Source organism: Orussus abietinus, unplaced genomic scaffold (assembly GCF_000612105.2).
Source record: "Orussus abietinus isolate OABI.00-Male unplaced genomic scaffold, Oabi_2.0 scaffold193, whole genome shotgun sequence".
NCBI classification, from domain to species: Eukaryota; Metazoa; Arthropoda; class Insecta; order Hymenoptera; family Orussidae; genus Orussus; species Orussus abietinus.
In genome coordinates this window covers 63,824-87,262 of record NW_019395180.1, presented here as the reverse complement: position 1 = coordinate 87,262, position 23,439 = coordinate 63,824, and the positions used below count along the sequence as shown (strand labels likewise).

At 40.4% G+C, this 23,439-nt stretch overlaps 1 protein-coding gene across 1 annotated transcript in view; it reads right to left on the bottom strand.

Annotated features, from left to right (window-relative positions):
- LOC105695887 (sodium channel protein 60E) overlaps positions 1–14,821 on the bottom strand; it is a 51,198-nt gene extending 36,377 nt beyond the window's left edge. The window contains exons 1-2 of the mRNA XM_023433676.1: positions 14,732–14,821; positions 9,930–10,150 (exon numbers count right to left, since the gene is read on the bottom strand). Of these exons, the coding sequence (XP_023289444.1) occupies positions 9,930–10,150; positions 14,732–14,793 (283 nt within the window). The 5' untranslated portion in view covers positions 14,794–14,821. The remainder of the gene's footprint in view (positions 1–9,929; positions 10,151–14,731) is intronic.
- Between the last annotated feature and the right edge of the window lie 8,618 nt (positions 14,822–23,439).

Below are 23,439 nucleotides of genomic sequence, written 5' to 3'. Positions count from 1 at the left end.
AATCATGTTGGCTGGGATGTTAATGGAATGAAGTTCTACTATATTTGACAAGAATAGTTGATCTGAGCTTTTCTTGGGACCGGAGCAATTTGGGCTATTTTTCCAATTTTGAGTAGAAGTAAATGGGTTTGGCTAAATTTGTGTACACTGAAGATGTGTTTTAAGGGGATTTAACACTGAGCTGAAATGTGTCTATGAATTGATTAAGTTTATATTATACGCTGTTGGACACAGGGCTGCATTTATCGACCGGAGGAAGCAAAAAGGATCACTATTTTTAATGTATGCAAGTGCTTTCTTGCGTTGAATATCTTCAGGCAGTTCGATGAAGGCCGACAAGCCGCTGTGTATACGAATATATCTCTTGATGTTCACCGTCAAATTTATAATTTGTAACGATGACCAGCCTGATTCCTTTTCATTGAAGTCTTCGATCTTGGTCAGCAATTTACACGTTACATTTACGTCAAACCAATCGTCGACGTCCGTGGATGGTAGAATAACTATTCTGTGAGACGTCATTTTTAAGGATTGGCTGAGCACCCATTAGAGGGGGTCCAATCAAGGGCCTAGTCTCGACGGGACCTCCCTTCACCCTCTTTGTGAGACAACCCCCGCCTTATGGGGATGGCCGGGATGAAGGCAGTTAAGGGGGTATTATCGTCTAGAAGCTTTTTTTTTAAGTAATTTTTAGAAATGAAGAGAATGAACATGAAGAACGGATCATACAGAATTACAGTCCATTAAGAATTACAGTCCTCACATGTCTAACTTCAACCACATTGCTCACCCTGGTTTTGGTTGCACACACATTTCTCTCACTTACTGTCCGATGTTCGGGTTGTGAACCGTTTGACTCCCAGGGGGTATTGAAAAAACCCAGTCGAAGAATCCCGAACAGCGCAATCGCGCTTTCTCTAAATGAGTACGAGAAGACCCAAGCAGCGCGATAGCGCTTCTTTTATTTTATGTCGATAAAACCCAAGCGGCGCGATAGCGCTTCGTTTATTTTATGTCGATGAATCCTAATCAGCGCGACAGCGTTTCTTGAATTGTAAGATGTATTATTTACATTAAAAGAAGGAGATGTACTTGGGTGAGTAAATCTGAGCGCGCGACTTCGACAATCGGTGACGCACCGCTAGTTGTCCACAACGCTCGAAATGTGTTGGGTTTTCTCGGCATAAAATCTGAACAGCGCGATCGCGCTGCTTGGGACTCAAACGGTGAAACATGCAATGAACGCGAAATCGGATATTGAAGGCGAAGGATCACAAGCAGCACTTTCAGTCCCCCGGTCGTCACCGAGAGCCTGTCACAAGTCCGGAGATTAGGGTACGCCCGTTGACAAGCGAGGTTAGGGCTCCCAGTGTGGGCACACGGATGCCCGGTGCTGGTGTATGACCGGTAAGGAGGAACCGGGTGCAGTGCGCGCGGGATTTGGTGGCGCACATAGGGGAAATTGCACCACAACGGTGGCCAAAATTATTTTTTGGATTAAAATCGATTGGAACTATGTTATTCGATGTGTTATGACAATCATGGCGTAAATGCACGATCAATTAAATAACATGCATTGTCTATATTTGTGTAGGTATGGGTTTAATGTTATCGGTTAATAAAAAAATGTGTTAAATTATTCCGTTGATGGCGTCCACTTTTCTTAATCTGATGATTCTTTAGCATTATGTGTAGTAATTTCTTCATGGGAAGAATCTTTCTGAGATGTATTTGTTTTTGGTTCTACGATCTATTGTTTCTTTAAAACATGGATTTGACTCCTTTGAAACAGGTCACATTCCTGTTATCAACGTATCAGAACTGAGCAACTATTAATTACATAAAAAATTGTACGATACTCTGCTAACTTTTCTAGCATAATCTAAGCGATATAATCGGAAATGTTTGTTGAGGGAGAGAAGCGGAAACCTTCATTGATTAAGGTATGGGCCAAGTGGCCTTGGTTTTGGATTTGTTAGGGATTCATTTAGGAAGTAGACGGTCCCTATTAATTAGGGTCCCGTCATTTCTGGACATACTTTTTTGAAAATCAGTAGCAACGAGGAGGACATGATTGTGTGTCGTATAATACGCTATTTAGGCCGGAAACTCGCGACCCCGAGCATTTTGTGAAGTGTAGGTATAGACTCCGATAATTTAGTGACATCCGGTGACGGCCTTTGCCCAATTCTAATAAAATTGTAATAAAAAATCGGAGATAGAAATTGTGACAAAGATTACGTCGCGACATGTGTCACCCACATTTGAATGCTGCAATGTCAATACGAGGAACTTCAGCATCTTATAAAGAGAAATACCGGCTCTGTAGAGAAACTCCTCTACAACATGTATGGTACTGTATTTCCTAGAAACAATAAAATAAGCTAATATTAAACGGATACCTGTGTTAGATAATTTTAAATCAATTAAGTTGTGTATACTTCCCGAAAACTAGAAGTAGCGGAGAAAAAGGAATTTTAGTAATATCAATGAAAAGCAAAAATGTAATCAGCTTGAAACGAAGTTGTAGCTTTAACATTCTGAATACTATACATTATAAAAGTAGTTCATAATTCGGGCATAGCAGACAGAACAGAGATATGTCCGACGGGGACGTGGCATTACTGGGTCAATAGCACATCGGGACGCGCATGAAGCCGGAGGTACATGCATGTTACTTTTCGATCGTAACGCGGTATAGTATGTGGTGGCATTCAGTGGCGGTTCTAGATCGATCGGTGTGCGTGCACAGGTACATGGGCCCGTACGCACACGCAGGGGGCCTATGCATGTGCGCTGGGTGTCGTCAAGCGGGAGTAACGTCATCAATTCCAGGAAGCCCCCTTCCTATCAACCCCCCTCTCCCCCTCTCCCCAAAGACATTAATACAACGTTTCGAGAAGTTTCCTTCTCCACCCCGCAGCCATTGAATTCCAGGTATTTTCTCGAAACATTCCTCTCTCCACTCTCGACCTTGAGGGCGATTCGTCATTTCAAGACGCAGGAAACTTCTTCCCCTAGTTGACGCAACATTTCGAGAATGTTCGAAAAGTTTCCACCGAGCTTCAACTATTCGATTCCAGGAATTTGTCGCCCGCCACTCGATTTCAGGAATTATATCGTCACCTTTAAAGCGTAGGAACCTCTGACCCTCTCTGGGAAGATTCGCGATGCAACTTGCCGGCTGGCCATCAACGGTATCAGATTTCGCATTATTAAAAACACTGGAAATATTGTCTTTCATTTAATGCCAAGAATTATGTCGGCACCTTTGAAGCTTCCTCACTAGAAAGATTCGTGGGGTAATTTATCGGTTCTGCGTCAACAGTATTGAAATTTCACCTTAGCCTAACCAGTAGACATTTTGTCAGTAACCGTTCGATTCAAACAATTTTATCGGCAGCCGCTAAATTCCGGCAATTTGACAGTAAACATTCGACTCCAAGAATTATGTCGGCATTTGTTAGGCTTACTTCTTTGGAAGATTCGTGGTACAATTTATCAGCCCTCCCTCAACACTATTGGATTTGTTACTAGTCTGAACAGTACAAATTTTCCAGCAGTCGTTCGATTCCAGAAATTTCGTCGACTATTCTACTCCATTTAGGGGAAAATTCGAGATTGTCCTTCTAGCTCCGTCTAGGGTTTAATCATGCAACCCAGAGATCGTCCCGAATGACACTTTTCGGCAGTTTCCTATCTCCTTAATCACCGATTCAAGGAAGCCCACTACCATTTTTAAAGGGCTATAGAAGGGGCGAGCTGTATTAAGATTTAGTTGATCCATCAATTGAGGACCGAACGTGACGAGGTCATAAGAAATTTAAAGAAAGTTCTTCTGCACCGGGAACAATGGATCCAATCCAACCATCGATACTTTCTTTCGATACTGCCTCATGAAAAATATTAATCGGAATGATATTCCTTAGAAATTAATTATTTATTTGGTATTAATATGAATGAAATGAAGTATTTGTTTAATACTATTAACAAATAAAAGTATGAGACACAATTAGGAATGGGTGATAAAATTAAGAATGATACTAAATAAAAAACCAAAGCTTTATTAAACATTGGTCAATTTCCCCCGTGGGTCAGATGGAAATTTTTCGGATCTTTATTCTGGCCCCTATTATGAATTTATGTCCAAATTATAAACACTTTATAAACTATTTCCCCTAAAAATTCTAATTTATGGTTGAATCTTATGTTCGAAGTGTCAGATGTACGAACACTTAGATATTGAGATGCTCCTGTGATTGTGTACCCGTAATGATTAAGATTAAATTACGCAAATCCGATCATCTAGGCTCAATCCTGCTCGAAGAACCAAATGTTCCTATTAGAGTTTAATGAAGAATCCGCAATGGGTGAAGTGAGTACCATTGTCTTCTAACTCGTTAATTTATTCTACAGCAAGTATTTAATGCTACTATTATAACTATTTATGGCATGGTAATTAACCTGAGATTTTGATACTGCTCGGTATGACACAGTTGTAATCCGTTGGCGCGAGAGATTTCATCAATATTGATCTGCTTTCTAAAATAAAGCCAAAAAATCGACGCGTCTCATTTATGCGCTAACACCTAGGGATCGATTTTGTAATTCGAATCGGGTTAAAATGCTAAAAGTGAGCACCTCCTACGAGTTAGTGATATATATCCTTTGATTCAAAGGACGAAGCAGTTGAATCGTTAACAGGTTGAGAAATGTTTCAGAATAATATTTTATTACTTTGGTTGAATTTTATTTGCTTTTAAATGGTTGGTTTCTTTGGAAAAAGGATTTTGTCACTCGTAGCAATTCAAATTTTGCGCCGATTCCACGGCGTTTTCCGCACGGCCGGTGGCGGCAGCACATCCGCAGGGAAACCAGTCAATGCTCGCCAGTTTAGAGTTTGAAAATTCTCGGTAACATTAAATTGGAGAAGGTAACTGTGAAACATACCGTAAGTTACCGGGAACATTGAGAATTTAAGAAAACGTTAATTTTGTTATTTATACTTTAGGTTTCTTCGTTTAAATAACTTTTTTTTTCTCAATCAACTTCAAAGTTCAAGCTAAAGAGTAATAATTACTATTAGAAAATATTGAGTATAGGGTCGTATTTACCTCCAGCTAAAAATATTCACGTATGTACAACTTCACGGAAAATTCTATGCGATTTGTTTCAAATGAACTGATATTTCATTCTGCGACGAAGCGAATGGGAGGTTTTGATTGGCTACGGAGAACGTACAACGGAAATTCCCCTCTACGATGTTTCTCTATAGCTAATCGAAACCTCTCGTTCGCTCTGTTGAAAAATTCAAATTCTCATAATTTCTCGATAAAAAAGGCTTTGGAGAAATTACCGATAAGTTACCGGGAATTTCTCTTCGTTTCTGACGTAACTTACTGGATTTAGAACTCTACGCCAGTTATCTTTGGGAGGAGAACTCATTTCTCGCACTTTCATCTCACCTGAAATTATTCACCCAATTTTGTATCCTCCAGTAAAATTCGCGAAATCTCTAGACTAAAAGTATGGGGAGAAAAGGATTTCGGCGGAAGAGTAACATATATCTCTTCACTTGAAAACAGTTTGAATTTATCCAATTCGTCCTTCGTATCGTACGAACAAAAAATTGTGGTGAGTGCAAGTTTTATATGCGACATAATGAAGAGATGAAAATGAATGTTACAGAGCAACAACAAATATTTATTACTGCTAATGTACCGCGATATATAATAATATAAAAAAGTATTCGTTTTAGTAATAAACATTACGGTCAACATTACTCATACAAAATTGACTCTAAAATATACCGAGGTCTCATTTTTTCATCCTTCTTTTATCTATTTGTCATCAAGTATTATCGATATGGCTAGGTGGACCATGTTAACCTCTACTGACTTAAGTCTTTTACGTCCGCATCTTTTATGTCGCGCTCTTGTCATTGTCTTTCTCGCTCTCGCTATATCTATCGTTCCTCTCTCTCACATCTCGTCATTTCAACACGGAATTTCTTATCGAGTATTCTTACCGAAAGTATCTCATACATTTACCTTGGTGATAATTACAAACTCGCGGAAGGTGCTCACTTTCAGTACTTATACTCAATTTTACATACAAATTGTAAATCTCCCGAAGATTAAAAAACGAGTGAATAAGCTTAGGTGAGATGAAAGCAATCACTTTTACCAAAGATACAAAATCGACCCCCTGACTCCTAGACTCCGGCTTGTAGTGTTTTCGGAATCTCATTTCTTCTAATAAATGTAACGCCGCACACCTCACGGTAAAGCTCGACTTCAAAGCCGGAATTTCCCTCGAGAAGATATGGAAGTGTCACGCATTGACAATTCGATTGCGAGGGACACATGTTCATACGTATGTGCATGTCCCGATATGCTGTTGACCTAGTAATACTACGTCGTCTCTTGGATATGTCCTGTCCATGTGACCCACTTGAAAACGGTCGTTAGGAGGTATTCATTCAGGGCCGTTTATAGCGGCCGAGATTCGATCTCGAGAGGGTTCACAAAATCCATTGTCACCAAGTGTAAGTCAAGGTGCTACTCAAGATCATATTGGCTAACGGATTTCAGGATGAACGTCAAGCCTTTAATTACTCTCTTGCCAGTTGTCAGTCATTATTATCTGTTGACCCCCCTCCCTTCTTTTCGTGTTTCCGCGATCCTTTATTTTTTCATTTTAATTTTCAATCACTCTTTTCCGAAATTATTCGGAAATGAAACGAACTGTGGCACATGAAATTTTAACATTCAATTATGGCTGTATAATAATATACGTTACTCAATGAAAATTTAGTCACCTATAACGTCCTTCGTCCTTCTAACGCTTCCAACATATCCGGCTAACGTCCACGGTTGGGTAAGTATAATACGTCATGTAATATACGTGGTTTTTTACGCGCATATTACAATGTATAATAAATCTCTAGTTTTCTACGCGAGTACAAAGTATATTACGCCCTTGTATTTCTATTTTTAGATAATAAATCCAGGGAGAAATTTCATATTAAACAGGATTTAACCAATCGAAAGAATGTCAAAAACACAAGCGTCAGATTAAGCATTCCTTAACAATTTTTACATATTTACATGTGCGCTAAAAGAGGTTAACGGCGTTCACCACCAAAGTGGGGACGACGACTTCCACCGCTAGATGGCATTAGCGTCGAATTCGGTGGGAGGTAACCAAAACGTACTTTTTCGCTCGGATGAAGGAGACGCGACGCGTAATGGGCGGTGTTTAGCAACGGGCGAAAAATGTGTGGGTATTTTGCACGTATAGGACTCACACAACGGCTAGACGCCTCTGGACTAGACATCGAAACGTGGGTGACCCCCGGCCGCACGCACACGCCAGTTGGACGTTCCGCCTAGAGTCGGCAACGGTTGCCAAGGAATGCCCAAATTCCTCGCGAGAAACTCGAAAATCCTGAAAAAGGTGCTCCACGGGGACAACGATTTTGAGCGTATTTCTCAACCGATCGAGCTCAACGAGTGCTCGTTTTAAAGATAAAATGTAGACGTGTGTTTATATGGGAGCGATTTTCGATCGAGCACCTCCTTCCTAGTTAAAAGGGCATTGAAATTATGTCGTTGCACCTTTTTATATGAAAATGACCACTTATCGAAAATCGCTCCTATATAAACACAGGCCAACGTTTCATCTTCGATATGAGCACTCGTTAAGCTCGATCGGTTTAGAAATACGTTCGGAATCGTTGTCCCCATGAGGCCCTGCAAAATCGCTAGAGTGGTGAGCGCCCTTAATTTTCGTTGTCGGCGACGCTGCGTCTTGTATCGCTACCTTCCGTTCAATTGTCACGTGTCTGGGACTTTAGGATAATTTTCGCGTTCCGCTAGTTGAGGGACCGACCCTTCGGGTCTTAACCGTGTGAGTGCCAAGGGGCGATTTTGCGCTTCTTCTGTGTCGCTCGAACAGCGCCAGCGTTCTAGGTTGCGAAGTCGATAACCGCGACACGCTCGGTTTCCGTCGATGCGCGACTTTACGGTTACCATTCCATTTTAGGTAAAAGTAAAAGAATGAGACAGCTGTTAAAGAACGAATTTTAATTTCAGTTGAACATTACCGCTTTCCCTATAGAGCAGAAAACAGCGCAATACCGCTCCTTGGCATTTTTAATCGGGGAAGAAGACAAGCGCTATCGCGCCGCTTGGCATTTTTGGAGAGGGAATAAGACAAGTGAAAAAGCGCTTCTTGGCACTTTTGGACGGGAAAACAGCAAAGACACGTGGCACTCAAACGGTTAAGCTGGTGCGAATCCGTGGGTGGGTTGGGAGGCTCATCGCTGGTGCGTTGTATCGCTACCTTCCGTTCAATTGTCATGTGTCTGGGACTTTAGGATAATTTTCGCGTTTCGTTAGTTGAGGGACCGACTCTTCGGGTCTTACGCTGGCGTGAATCCGTGGGTGGGTTGGGAGGCTCATCGCTGGTGCGTTGTATCGCTACCTTCCGTTCAATAGTCACGTGTCTGGGACTTTAGGATAATTTTCGCGTTCCGTTAGCTGAGGGACCGACCCTTCGGTTCTTACGCTGGTGCGAATCCGTGGGTGGGTTGGGAGGCTCATCGCTGGTGCGTGGACTCCCGTACACTGATGCGAGTCCCGACGGATTGGGCCCGGATTGACCCTTTGGAGGGCCTGGCGCCCAAAAATGTTGTTGCTGTTGAGCAAATAGGAGACGGAGACCCTATTTTCAGATTATTTATTTGTGACTCCACCAGAAGGTCGGAACATTAATTGCCAGAATTCTGTTTGGGAGTTATGCCATTAAAAATAACGTCACAATATATATAACGCGAAACTCTACTGACAATGAGTTTCTTAATAAGGTGTCTAAGTAGATTCTTACAGAATCAGAAAACCCATGTTGACTCTCAAGACTTTTTTTTTGCTATGGACCTGGATAACACGTTACTGCATCGCGCGCTCTTGTATTGTTTTTGAAGAAATATTTCCTAGTGTCGTTTTACCGAAAAGTAAATAGGATGATTCAACACTCTTCAAAGGAGTTAAAGGAACGTTCTCATGACGTTTTTTACAATATCCTTGGCATTCAACGCATATCTGAATGCATTGACAATCCAAGGTAGAAAGCAAGGCATTATACCAGTTATTTAAAAACATGTTTTTCATATTTAACATAATTGATTTTCATCAAATTCATTGTGGAAGTTAATATCTTATACCTTTAATTAGGAATGAAAGTATGTAACGTAATGTGAAATTTAATTAAAACTATTTAAAAAAAACCTAAAAAATGTAAACGTTGTCAAGAGTGCATTTTAGACCTGGTTTTCGCAAATAAGACAGTACCAAGATTCTTAAGTTGGTTAATTCTCACAGGTAATAGTAAGTACAAACATGAAACTTGACATTTACGGATTGGATTTTCTTAAAACAAACATAATTTGCATATTTGGAGTTGTAGGATTGCACGTCAGTGGCACAAAAGAATACATGTAATGATACTTTCATTCTCGGCTAGATGATTCTGGACTGACTACATTGTTTTATTACAGTGGTTCAGTTGAGGAGACGGTTTAATTTAGGCAACTTTCCCCTAAGTACCAATATCTTGAGAAAGAGATTTTATACTCATATGATTTTTCTCATGCATAAACACTAAATGGCCATTTTGTAAGAATGTATCCGCACAAATCCTTCGATTAGAAAAACATATATATTTATGGTAAATTGGGGCATTTTGCAGGATTAAAAAGGAAACAATGTTGTCCTCTTCCTGATAGTCGATTCCCATGGCATGTTATTCATATTAATTTCTGTTATTTTATGCAGTGCGGAAAGTTTAAAGAAATTCCTTACAGAATGTTAAAGGAAGATAGGCAAATGTTAATGTTCCTTAATGTTGTTCCTTAAAATATTCCTTACCCGGCAAAATGGAGACCGTTTTGAGTGCTCTCAGCACCCTGAAAGTCCTGAGCCCAGCCAGATTGCCAACCTCCATGCCGATGGTAGCGTAACCACTAGTTATCACGACAAAGTCCAACCAGTTCCACGGATTCCTTAAATACGTGTACTTGTTCAGGATGAAACCTTTGGCTATCGATTTCATCACCATTTCCGCGGTGTAGATGGCTAGGAAGATGTACCTGGGGACAAAGTAATAGAAAATTATGATACAGTCCGCTTCTGGGAGTCTCCTATCACTCCCTTGCATCAGTGTTCCTGATAAGGAACAAGGATGATCCAAAAATCGTTGCGAACTTCCATCGCGTTGTCTCCCGCTTTACCTCGAATTCATGAATCCCTGAAATTGGTCGATTTTTCGGCATCGTTAGGTGGAGTTTTGAATGCCCTCACGTGGCGAAAAAAGAAGAAAAAAAAATGTCGAATTACTAGTAACGCAAACTACTTTCCTATTTTAATCAACCGTGCAGAAATTCTCTTAGGGAACGGCTATTATGCGTACAGTAGGGGAAACCGAGGTCAATTGTAACAATTTTTACGTTTTTATTTCTGCAATTAATTGCAACAGCTCTTTATGATCGAAACTTGATTAATATATTGAGTGAACCTTCCTCTGAAAGACAGCCTACATTTGAACGCTTCAAGATTCTATAAAAAACAGCAATTTTGTTTTCTCTACTCAATGTATTTGTTACATTTGCAACCGTTCCAGGGTACAGTTGTAACCTCCGTCGGGGCAAATGTAATGCTTCCGATTAATACAAGAATATTCAAATAACTATAGCGAATAACTATGTTTTGGTAAATATGGATGAACACAACAAAAGTTACTTATATAGAATACATATAAAAAAAATTAATATAAATATGTCACATTTTTAATTAGCAATACATTTCGAACGGTAAAAGTAGAAATGGTCCATCTTGTTTTCCGTTTTACTGATGCACTTTCCATGGGACAATTTCTTACATTGAGAGCATTAAATCCAGATTGATCCATTTTACTTTTAGTGATGTACAAGGCTACGTATATCCATTGGAACTAATCCGAAATGTAAATCTGCAGATTTATGAATACATTCACAAAAAGTCTATTCATCTTCATGAGATAAAATTTTGTTATGGGGTTTGTACCCCATAACCATTTCCTTCCTTTCCTGTAGACTTCTTACGTACCTATTTGAAGTCACACGACAAATTTTGAAATCTTTGACTACCCTCTTCTGCCTGCGACTTTTATTCATAATTAAATTTGCAACACGTTTCATGATATCCCCAGATGAATTTCGGTTCGATATCTTTGTACGGACACGGGGCATGTTCAAAGAATCTGCAAGAATTATATTGTATCGAATTTATTCGTGGGAACGTAGATGATCGGGGTCAAATGTCCCATGTGACATTTGTGATAGTATGACTTGGTACAATTATCCTCGATGGCTCTTTTGAAATAATTGATACAATTACAGAAGCTTAGAGCCAGTCTATTTTCAAATGCATTGAACATATGACGAGGTGCACTATTGTGGCATGGTTAAATCAATTTTATCCCCTGCGGGTTTAATATACATCGAAAATATTGCACTCATAAAAATATTACTGACCTATATCGTATCGCGAAAAATGCGAATAACAGGAGAATGCCTGATATAACAAACATGAAACGACTGCAAGATAATCCTAGTATCCACGGAAAGCTTCCACCGCTTAACCACGCTTTTTCAAGTTGGAACAAATAATTTATAACGTTTGTTACAATTGCCCCGTGTTACCTTTGACCTCGGTCTCCCCTACTTGTATACCTTTTTAACCCATTAGCACATAATCGTAATTGTTTCCGATATGTCGCAGGATTTTTTTGGTATAATTAAAATTCCCACGTAGAGATACGGGGGGAGATGTCCTACTTCTTTTTTGGGTAGGAAAAATTATTCCCATTTTTCTCCAGCAAGGGGGAATTTTTTTTTGAGATAGAGGATCATTTTATTCCAAGAAAAAATAGAACCGAGAATCATAAATTTATAATATCTACACGCGCGCGCGCACACACACATACACACCGCGTTCCACTTTCCTTCTTGACAATATTGCGAAAATACAGCGGTGCACAGGAGGGAAATCGATGCGACCTCACGTTTTACTCGCTAATCGGTATGATCGCTCTCCTTTATCCCCGCGAAATGGGTTTAACAGACCCTAGTAAAAAACCCTTCTACCGATAATTTTGTATGGGCTAACTAATATAATACCTATGTTACCGTGGTTTTTCACGGGCTCGAAACATCCCTTGTTAGAATAACTGATTCCTACAAGGAGCGCAGCATGTTCCCTTGCTGATCCTATGCGAATAACGAAGCTTTTTGGGCTTTACTTGCCACGAATTTATAATCAACGTAACATAATCGTCGCGCGTTCTCGCGACAAATCGCCATAACCACCGGAAATAAATGTCGCGCGCGAGGGGCTATTCATTTGGAAATCGATAAAAATGATTTCATTAAGTGATTGCAAATGATTTCATACGATTTTGTATAGCCACCGGAAGTAAATGTCGTGCGCGAGGGGCGATTCACTTGGAAATCTATAAAAATGATTTCATTCCTTAAGAAGTGATTGCAATTCATTTCATACGATTTCATGTAACCACCGGAAATAAATGTCGCGCGCGAGGAGCTATTCACTTGGAAATCGATAAAAATGATTTCATTCCTTAAGAAGTGATTGCGATTGATTTCATACGATTTCGTATAGCCACCGGAAGTAAATGTCGTGCGCGAGGAGCTATTCACGTGGAAAACGATAAAAAAGATTCCATTCCTTAAGAAGTGATTGCAATTGTGCCCATAATTATGAAAGTGGTCTAAGTCAAAATTAAAAAAAAAATGAGTTTATCAGTTATTTCACGCCATATTATTTCAAACGAAATTAATTCAATGAAATTTCGAAACAAAAAATATATAACTTAGACCACTTTCATAATTATGGGCACAATTGATTTCATACGATTTCGTGTAACCATCGGAAGTTAACGTCGTGCGCGAGGGGCTATTCACTTGGAAATCAATAAAAATGATTTAATTCCTTAAGAAGTGATTGCAATTGATTTCATACGAAAATTGATAATGTTATTCATTAGTTCGTGATTTCCTGCATTAACACTTTCGGTATTAAAGTTTCGGCGATTTTCAATGATTTCCAACTACGTGCCTGGGATTTCTAACGATTTCCAACGATTTCCAGTGATTACTAACGATTTCCAATGACTCCCAATGATTTCCGATGATTTCCAATGATTTCCAATGATTTCCAATGATTTCCGATGGTTTCCAATGATTTCCAATGATTTCCAATTATTTACATTGATTTCCAAAATTCGTTTTCCGATGTTTTTTGTATCAAAACGATTTCCCACGGATATCACATGATTTCCAATGATTTAAACCGTTCGTTTTTATATTGACAGCCGTGTCGAATTATATTGGGTATTGTACTCAATGGCATTCTCCACCTGTCGTTTTCGTACAATAATTGTAAAGAAATCGAAGTAAAACTCTAGAAATCCTCTGGATTCATGTTTTCTGGGGCCCTAATTGACTGCAGAGAGACCGCCTACGCCATCTGTGATTTCCAGGTGAATTAAACTTTCACTCCGAGACCTCGTATTCCCATCGTTTTAGCATAGAAGCGCATACAACACTTTTTTCGCCTTCATCCCGTTCAAATGCAAGTGTATCGATTACCAGAGTGTTCCGAATTGTCGTAAAATTGCCCTGACCCTTTCGCTTCTCATATCAGAGCCTTCGATAATTGTATATTAATCGAAATATGAGAGCTCGACGCCATTTTGGTTCTGGCTTGGGCTGCTAACAAATTTTTTCCAAAAATCCAAATTTTTAATGTGTCAGGACAATTCTTAGACGGTCACGAGTCATGTGACAAAGTTTCGGACAGGGTGGCTCAAGTCTCTTAAAAAAAAGTGTTGTATTCGAATCGACTGATTTGAATGGGGTTTTACGTCACCTTAAAAGGGGGTATGAAGAGGTATTGCTACTAAAATACGTCTCCTATGGCTTCTTTTAAGGATTTTCTATAAAACTGGTATTAAGGTCAATGAAACTTTCACTCCGAGACCTCGTATTCCCATCGTTTTAGCATAGAAGCGCATACAACACTTTTTTCGCCTTCATCCCGTTCAAATGCGAGTGTATCGATTACCAGAGTGTTCCAAATTGTCGTAAAATTGTCCTGACCCTTTCGTTTCTCATATCAGAGCCTTCGATAATTGTATATTGATCGAAATATGAGAGCTCGACGCCATTTTGGTTCTTGTCTGGGCTCAGTTAACAAATTTGTTTGAAAAATCCAAATTTTGAATATGTCAGGACATTTCTTAGATGATCCCGAGTCATGTGACAAAGTTTCGGACAGGGTGGCTCAAGACTCTTAAAAAAAAGTGTTGAATTCGAATCGACTGATTTGAATGGGGTTTTACGTCACCTTAAAAGGGGGTATGAAGAGGTATTGCTACTAAAATACGTCTTCTATGGCTGCTTTTAAGGATTTTCTATAAAACTGGTTTTAAAGCGAGACTAGAGTAGGGTCGCTTTCAACAGTGCTCCAAAATACGTGTTTCGACGCTAAAGGTGAGGTATGAGTAAGGACTTTAGTGTTTCAATTTTTTCTGTATGCTGTAAAGGAAACAAACTGGGGGTGTTAATATAATCGATTTTGATCACACGAGGACTAAGGTAGTATTGACTTACTCGGCTTCTTCGACGGTTTCGGTCATGGCTAGGAAGCCACAGTTAAGTATAATGGTGGCCATGACCACGTAATCGAAGTACTGGTTCGTACTGAGGAAGATGCAGCACCGCCTTATCGGGTTCCACGGCGAGAAGATGAACCAGCTGTTCGTCGCAGTGAACCTGTGGATGTAGTTCTTGCGAAACCTCTTCGAGACCACGCAGAAAGTCTGTAACACGGAGAAATACGGCGGCTCAGTCATTTTAGCGTGTCGCGCTAATCGATTCGCGATGATCGCGATCGGGCATCGATCGATTGCCGACTCGATTACACGCGGCCCGCGTCCAATCGCGAATCCATTACCGCAACATGCCGCGAGCTAATCGGATGAGCCAATTCACTTAGACGAATCTATAGGTACTCACGACAACGATAAATTGCTCCATTTATTACTGTACATTATCTCGATAAATTCGCATGTCCGATAGAAGAATTGGTGCTAATTGTTTCTCCCAAGGAATCGTTAAGATGATATGATAGGTGCTGAGAAATTTACTTCGATAATTTACTCCGCCGAGAAATTTACCGATAGAAAAATTAGCGCTAATTGTTTCTTCCAAGGAATCGTTGAGATCATATAAAAGACGCTGAGAAATTTACTCCAGGTCGATAAATTAAAATTCATCGTTCGATGAATTTATAGGTACTCACAACGATAAATTGCTCCATTTATTATTGTTCATTATTTCGATAAATTCGCATGTCCGATAGAAGAATTGGTGCTAATTGTTTCTCCCAAGGAATCGTTAAGATGATATAAAAGACGCTGAGAAATTTACTCCAGGTTGATAAATTAAAATTCATCGTTCGATGAATTTATAGGTACTCACGACAACGATAAATTGCTCCATTTATTATTGTTCATTATCTCGATAAATTCGCATGTCCGATAGAAAAATTGGCGCTAATTGTTTCTCCCAAGGAAACGTTAAGATGATATAAAAGGTGCTGAGGATTTTACCGCAGGTCGATAAATTAAAATTCATCTATACCCTTTTTGGTGGTGACGTCATTTTAAATACTCAAGTGGTAACATAAGCTGGCGCGTCCCGTTACCGACATTTATATTTATGTTGATGTCTTTTACAGTCTACATTGATAATTATACGAACTGAAGCGTTCCATGTGTCATTTCAGTAAAGTACTGATAAAAAGGTCTATGTAAAGCTGTCGAAATTTCGGGAATTCATTATTATAACAATTGTTTAGGACGAACGTCGCCATCTGTGACGTTTAGCTACAACTAAATTTTCGCTCTAAAAACAAGTGTTTACCACAGGACAAGCCAGTATTCTCTTGCAATTGTTTGTGAAAGTGTTTTGCATATTCACCCATCTGACTCTATAATATTCCATTTCTATGGTATTTTAAATTGTTCGAGCTCGGTCTTGAAACACTTCATTTTCGATTCTAAGTCTCTAAGAGACGTGAAACATCGAAAGCGTGCACGAGCCACGCCATGTTGGTTCTAGCCCATGATAAATAAATAAATTTTGTATAAAAAATGAAATTTCATGAGTATCAGGACCTACCTTAGGGCCTACATATTCACGTGGTAAAATTTGAAACGAATCGGTACATCCAATTCGGAGAATACATCCCCCAACGATTTCACTTCCCAGATGAAGAAACTCGGTAGAGTTTCGAGCTAAATACATTTTTGAGGGAGAAACTCAACGTCGTGATAAATAAATAAATTTTGAATGAAAAATGAAATTTCATGAGTATCAGGACCTACCGTAGGGCATACATATTCACGTGGTAAAATTTAAAACGAATCGGTACGTCCAATTCGGAGAATACACCCCCCAACGATTTCACTTCCCACATGAAGAAACTCGGTAGAATTTCGAGCTAAATACATTTTTGAGCGAGAAACTCACAAGGTCGTGTGCTAAGAGAAATGCGCCCTGCGCGCTTGAGCTCGAACGAAACGCTACAGAGTTCCATACGCCAAGGATCGAGATTTCAACAGTGGTGAAATGGGAATCTACTTTCTTCATTTCTTTAGAAAAAGAAATGAGCGCCTGATCAGCTAAAAAAGTTAAGTAAAAATCAGGAATTTTTTTAAATGTACCCGAATCAGCAATATCGCAAATTAAATGCTGAACTTATTGTTGAAACCCCGAAAATCCGATAAATGGCGTATACTTCGAGGACACTCGTTCGTACGAAATGTTTACTGCAAGGATATAGATTTCAACCTAGTGCGTTTTTCAAGGACGCTTGCAAATATATATCAATAGCGTGCTTGACATTGAACTCAATGTTTTTTATTCTTTATCAATGAATTACATCGGCCATACCTGGAATTGTACGACTAAAGCGACGACGGTTACCCTACATTAGCATTTTACATTGACAGACATACATATAGCCTTTTCGCAAAAAGCGCATCCAAGGAATTCAACAGTGGTTCGCTGTCGGCAAAAAATCCAATGACATCGGCAGGAACTTCAACGCCGACGAACGAGAATTCGCCGTCTCGGAGAAGGGCGGTAAAGTGTTGCAAGTGCTGTGGGTCTGGCCACCAGATAGTCGGTCCCCCGAAAACAAATTACCCAGAGGAAGAATCAAAACCGACACCAGCAAGTGTGACAAACATGACCAAACCAACTCAATCTGGCCACCTGACAGTCAGTCTCCCGAAAAGAAATTACCCAAAGGACAAACATGACCAAACCAACTCAATCTGGCCACCTGATAGTCAGTCTCCCGAAAAGAAATTACTCAAAGAAAGAATCAAAGCCGACACCAGCAAGTGTGACAAACATGACCAAACCAACTCAATCTGGCCACCTGATAGTCAGTCTCCCAAAAAGAAATTACCCAGAGGAAGAATCAGAGCCGACACCAGCAAGTGTGACACACATGACCAAACCAAGTCAATCTGGCCACCTGATAGTCAGTCTCCCGAAAAGAAATTACCCAGAGGAAGAATCAGAGCCGACACCAGCAAGTGTGACAAACATGACCAAACCAACTCAATCTGGCCACCTGATAGTCAGTCCCCCGAAAAGAAATTACCCAGAGGAAGAATCAAAGCCGACACCAGCAAGTGTGACAAACATGACCAAACCAACACAAGTGAGCAATTCGTATTACGACCAGATAAATTTTTCAGTTCTCCATTTAAAGAGCGATAGTTGCATTCATTCGATAAACACCGTCGTCGATCCACGATCCCCGATAAGTCTAATCAGGGGCGCGTACGTACCAGTGAACTTTCACGAGCTCGTGCTGCTTAACGGCAATATTTTGTGCGCATGAACAAATCGATTGCCCGCATACAAGGCGTGTTTACGAGCGCCTTCGAAGTTGAAGGCGTCGAAATAGAGTTGCGGTTCTTTAGCAGTCCCGAGAGAGACGACAACGTGCATCGCGTTGCTTGGGCGCAATTTTTCCCGAAAGCCGTCATGACAATCGAATTAGGCGAGAATGTAAAGACTGTGAATAAATTTAACGCATCGGAAAGGAGCGATCTTGCGCAGATCATGGCAATAGATGATGTCCAGAATTTCATTAAATCTAAACAGGAAGTGAACGCCGATTTCGAGGCAGCGTTTGAAGTAGTGAGGAAATCGAAGAAACTCCATAACACAAAGTATGTTTCTCAGGGGCTTCGATGACATAGACCCGGTACCGGAATTGAAAATCACGCTAATAGACGACCGACCGATCGCATTTCGACAGAGGCGCCTAGCTTTTTCTAACCGGGAGAAATAAAGAAATTCGATACAGTTTCGCGAATCGAGCATAGCGTTTTATGCGCAGTAGGCTCAAAACCCTCAGCTAGTTATAAACTCGTTGGCTGTAAAAGACATATATACGTCAAATATTTGGTCCACTATTGCCTGCACCAGTTTACGAATTTCTCTCGTACGTCAAAAGGGTTTAGCAGCCAGTGGCCTAGAAAACTCGGTAGAGTTTCGCGCCAAATATATACGTAAGCGCTTAAGAGAGTAGCGTTACAACCGCAGTAGGTACAAAACCCCAACCTAGTTAAGAAACTCAATATATTTTCGCTCCAAATACACGTACAAACTCTCAAGAGTGTAGAGTTATAAACGTGATAGGTGCGAAGCCCTCACATAGTCATTATCTGCAATGTTTAACCTGGAGCATAAAACTGGGTAGAAAATAGACAACCGACCAATAGATCGTAACGATGCCATGCAACCAATAGGCGGGAGCACCATAACGGAGTTATCAAATATACAGTGGGATCAATAAGGAGCTGAGCTCTCTCTCTCATCCTCGCCCTTTCGTCCTCTCCCTCTTTCTATCCCCCTCTCCTAGTCCCTCTCTCTCCCCGTTTTCCCCCTCCCTTATTTATATATTAATATTAATTATTTCTATGTTGTATCTTTATAATCACGAAATCACACCAAAAACACCTTCATCAGGCGTAAAAAGCCTTTGCCAAATACATATGTGACCGTCATAAATCTTTTCGATCACAAAATTGACAATGAGATTAGTTGCTATGTTAAACAATATATTGTGACCATGACATCATTCCGGCCACAAACATCTAAGATCAGTTATGTTCAGAATACAAAAAATAACGTCCGTCTGATTTATGAATGACTTTTCTAAACTACGGCGTTGAAACACAAAATCTATGACATACAATATATAATCATTTTTGGCGAGCCGCATAACTGACTTGACACTGACATAGTGAGGTCGCAACAACTGTGAAGTATTTGATAGAATATTATCCGGCTTTCCGAAAATGTTTTAAAAATTGTGTGTTTATATTTTATAGATTTTGTGCTTTAATGCGTTAATTTATAAAAGCAATTAATGAACTTGTACTCGTCAGATCCTCTTGCAGAACAGACGTGTTTACGAGAGCGGTATAAATTCAAGCGTCCCAAGCCTAAACCTTGTACAGTACTATCCCTTATTCAGTGTGTCAAAACCACTAAAATAGGTGAACAACAACCGAAGTCACAGTACATACGGTACGGGGCCCTACCCTGACTCCACCTAAAGATGCAGTTAGTGCAGATGCGTCCCGCCAACAGCAACAACATCCCTAAACGTAGTACAACCACCCAAACATCAAAATCTTACGTCAGAGCCACTGCCACCGAAAGTTTGTCCAAAAAAGACCCCACCATTATTATAGAAGTTAAAAACGGCCTATTAATTAAGGATTACGTAACTGCACTTGGATAGTTAATCAACACAAAAATCAGTGTGTCAAAACCACTAAAATAAGTGAACAACAATCGAAGTCACAGTACATACGGTACGGGGCCCTACCCTGACTCCACCTAAAGATGCAGTTAGTGCAGATGCGTCCCGTCAACAGCAACAACATCCCTAAACGTAGTACAACCACCAAAACATCAAAATCTTACGTCAGAGCCACTGCCACCGAAAGTTTGTCCAAAAAAGACCCAACCATTATTATAGAAGTTAAAAACGGCCTATCAATTAAGGATTACGTAACCGCATTTGGATAGTTAATCAACACAAAAATCAGTGTGTCAAAACCACTAAAATAAGTGAACAACAATCGAAGTCACAGTACATACGGTGCAGGGCCCTACCCTGGCTACATCTAAAGATGCAGTTGGTGCAGATGCGTACCGCCAACAGCAACAACATCCCTTAACATAGTACAACCACCCAAACATCAAAATCTTACGTCAGAGCCATTGCCACCGAAAGTTTGTCCAAAAAAGACCCAACCATTATTATAGAAGTTAAAAACGGCCTATCAATTAAGGATTACGTAACCGCACTTGGATAGTTAATCAACACAAGCCCTATTCGATTAATTTCTACAATCTCAAATACTCCAATCCGCATCTTTTTAGCCAACGAAGAAGCAGCTAATGATCTAAGCATAAAAAAATAAAAATCCAAGATCATACACTAGAATGAAGGCCTCTAATCTTTTAACCGAAGCGAATCATCATATCAAATGTGTGTCCAGTTATTCCCCGCGAAATAATATAACAAGAGCTGAATAAAATAGGAATTATTCCGGTCTCGAAAATCAACTTACTACGCATCGGACTATCAGATACTGGTCTAAGACATATTCTTGTGTCTGGACATCCGGTATACGCTTCTTTCCCAACCGTCTTTTATACTTCTCTTGACAACGGTCAAGAGACAACGAATAACAGCGTGTTTCATGTCGGCGGTTCTGGTGTAATTATAATTCTAAAGAGAGCCCTTTTTTTTTTTTAAAAATGGTGACTTGGTTTGACATTTTTCCCCCTCAAAGAATTAAGAATTTCTCTTTTAAACTTCAACGATGTTGGGATGGCCTGTATTAAATTATCGATAAAATCGTTGTTTGTAGAATCCAGAAGTCCAGAAATAGTAAATTTAAGGTAGTACATCTCGATAGATTGGCCCCTTATTGCAAAGGCAAATTTAATGGTTTGTAGTCTTATTCAATGTATGAGAACGTTTCTTATTTTGAAAGGATCCTCCTGATAATGGAGATTTTGATTTTTGATTTTGCCTACAGAATGTTGGAAGTGCTGTGACTTTTCTAACTGGATTTGATTCTCTTTATCCAATAATAATATTAGACTTTTCTTTCCCATTCTGCTTCTTACGACGGTAATCTATCGTGGTTTGTCAATGGGTATCCATTTTGGTGACTGACTTGTCCTTAGCATCCAGGTTGCAGAATATTTTTTTTAAATTGACAATCGGTAGATGACAGTGTTGTAAATGATGACTAACAGGGCCGCCGTGCCATTAAAATTTGTTCTTGGTCAACTCCAGGATTTTACACCTTGCTCTTTCTTTCTATCGCTCACTACTGCTACCACTCATTTTACTCTTCCTTTACCGGAATTTTGGCTAATCTCCTCAGATAAACAACTTTAGCCAAGGTGAGGACTGTTGTGCAACCCTCGCGTTTCGTGGTTTTCCAGGACAACCCGCAGTCGCAGGGTAGAAATCATCACGTCGGTAACAGGAGCAACAGGACTAACCCGACAGAGGCCGGGCTAGGGGATGGGGCCTTGGCCTATTTCCCGGTCCCGATCGGCACGTCGTCGAGCAGATGCCGCATCCTGGGTGGTCCACTCGCGACCAAGTCTCAGCGTCAGGGAGCGGACACAAAGGTCCAGGGCACATGTACCCAGCTCCCGGTACGTCCGACTTCCGGGCCAGGAGTCCGACCTTCCGCCGCCGAAAGACCCGAGGCTTACCGAAGTCTGCTTTGGGTGAACCGCGGACTCTCAGAGGGGAATTTGGCGGTCGTTCCAGGCAGAGAGCGGCGCACCAAGGGCTCCAACCCACCATCACCTAAGGCTATGAACCTCGGAGACCGTCTAACGTGCGCAATCAGCCCTGCTGCCGTCGCCACACCCTGCATGCGCCATCCGTCAAGCACCACTTAGTGCAGCGTGGAACGCGAAAATGTTGGAAGTCGGGACGACAGCGGAGCGCCTAGAGTCAATCAATGACCAGCGCCTAGGATTCTGTACGGGTTACCCGGGATACTTTATTGAACCGGACATAAGGAGCTCCTACCTCTTCGCCTTGGATCGCCCGACCACACGCATTGGTTCCCTAAAGTTTGTATGATTCCTTATTCTCTGAAGAGAAATAACGCGAGTGCCTGAGATCCGCCACTGTTATAGCCCGGACTTCAACTGGTAGGAGAGACGGCGGCGGCGAGCGCCTTATGATAAAGTAGGTGCCGTTTTTCCCGAACTCGGGAAGTGTTTTTTGAGTTCGAGACAGCTACATTCTCCAGTTTCTCTTTCGTATCGATACGAGATAATTATCTGATTATCTGTATATTTTTTCTCTCTAGGGTTTTGGAATTTCTGATGTAGTTTTGATGTTCTAAGGTCCGGGTAAGAGAAACGGCTTTATTGGTATTTTGAACTAGATGTTCCTTTTCCATTTTTCGCTCAAAACATTTTCTATCGAATTATTAGTAATTAACGTTGAACAACGAGATGGCGCGCAATTGCAGTACACAGAGTCACAGCACGCCGTGAAACCTCTCATTCATTCCTTACGTTACTACAGAAAAAGTTTTTACTTTAATATGTCAAAGTATTTAATAANTATTAACATAAACATTTTTTCTGGAGGAACGCATACTCCGGCTGTGCGTCGTTTCGTACACATTACAGCATTCAGTTGTCAATTAACCCTGTTTGCGTCCGTACGTTTTCCAAAATGGATAGTTCCGGCGAAGAACTTGATTTATTTAAAATTTTGTTCGATAAAGAAATGAGAAAAAAAAACTAAGAAATGAAAACGTGGTATATGGTGTCACAATATTTGCTCGAAAAGAAAGTTATTTGGAAAATTTCAAACCATTTTGGAGATTTACTTGAAATATAAAAAAAGAATAGGTTATGCGTGGATAAGAATTGCCGCGGACCTATATGTGCTATCGTTATATTACAAGCAAATTTACAAATCGCCTATATACCAACGACAATGACACAGATATGAAAGTTACCTTTAAGTTCAAAACTCATGCCCACGTGCAATGTCTGTTTCGCGTTGCGTAAGCCATTGCGCAGATTCGTCGCACATTTTAATGGGTCGCAGCGGGTCCACGCAAAAATCCGCTTAGCGAGCAATCCGTAAATGCGCCCCGTCTGCAATATGCGATAGTCCATATAAAATGTATTAAATCAATCCCGTGCGGATTTTTGCA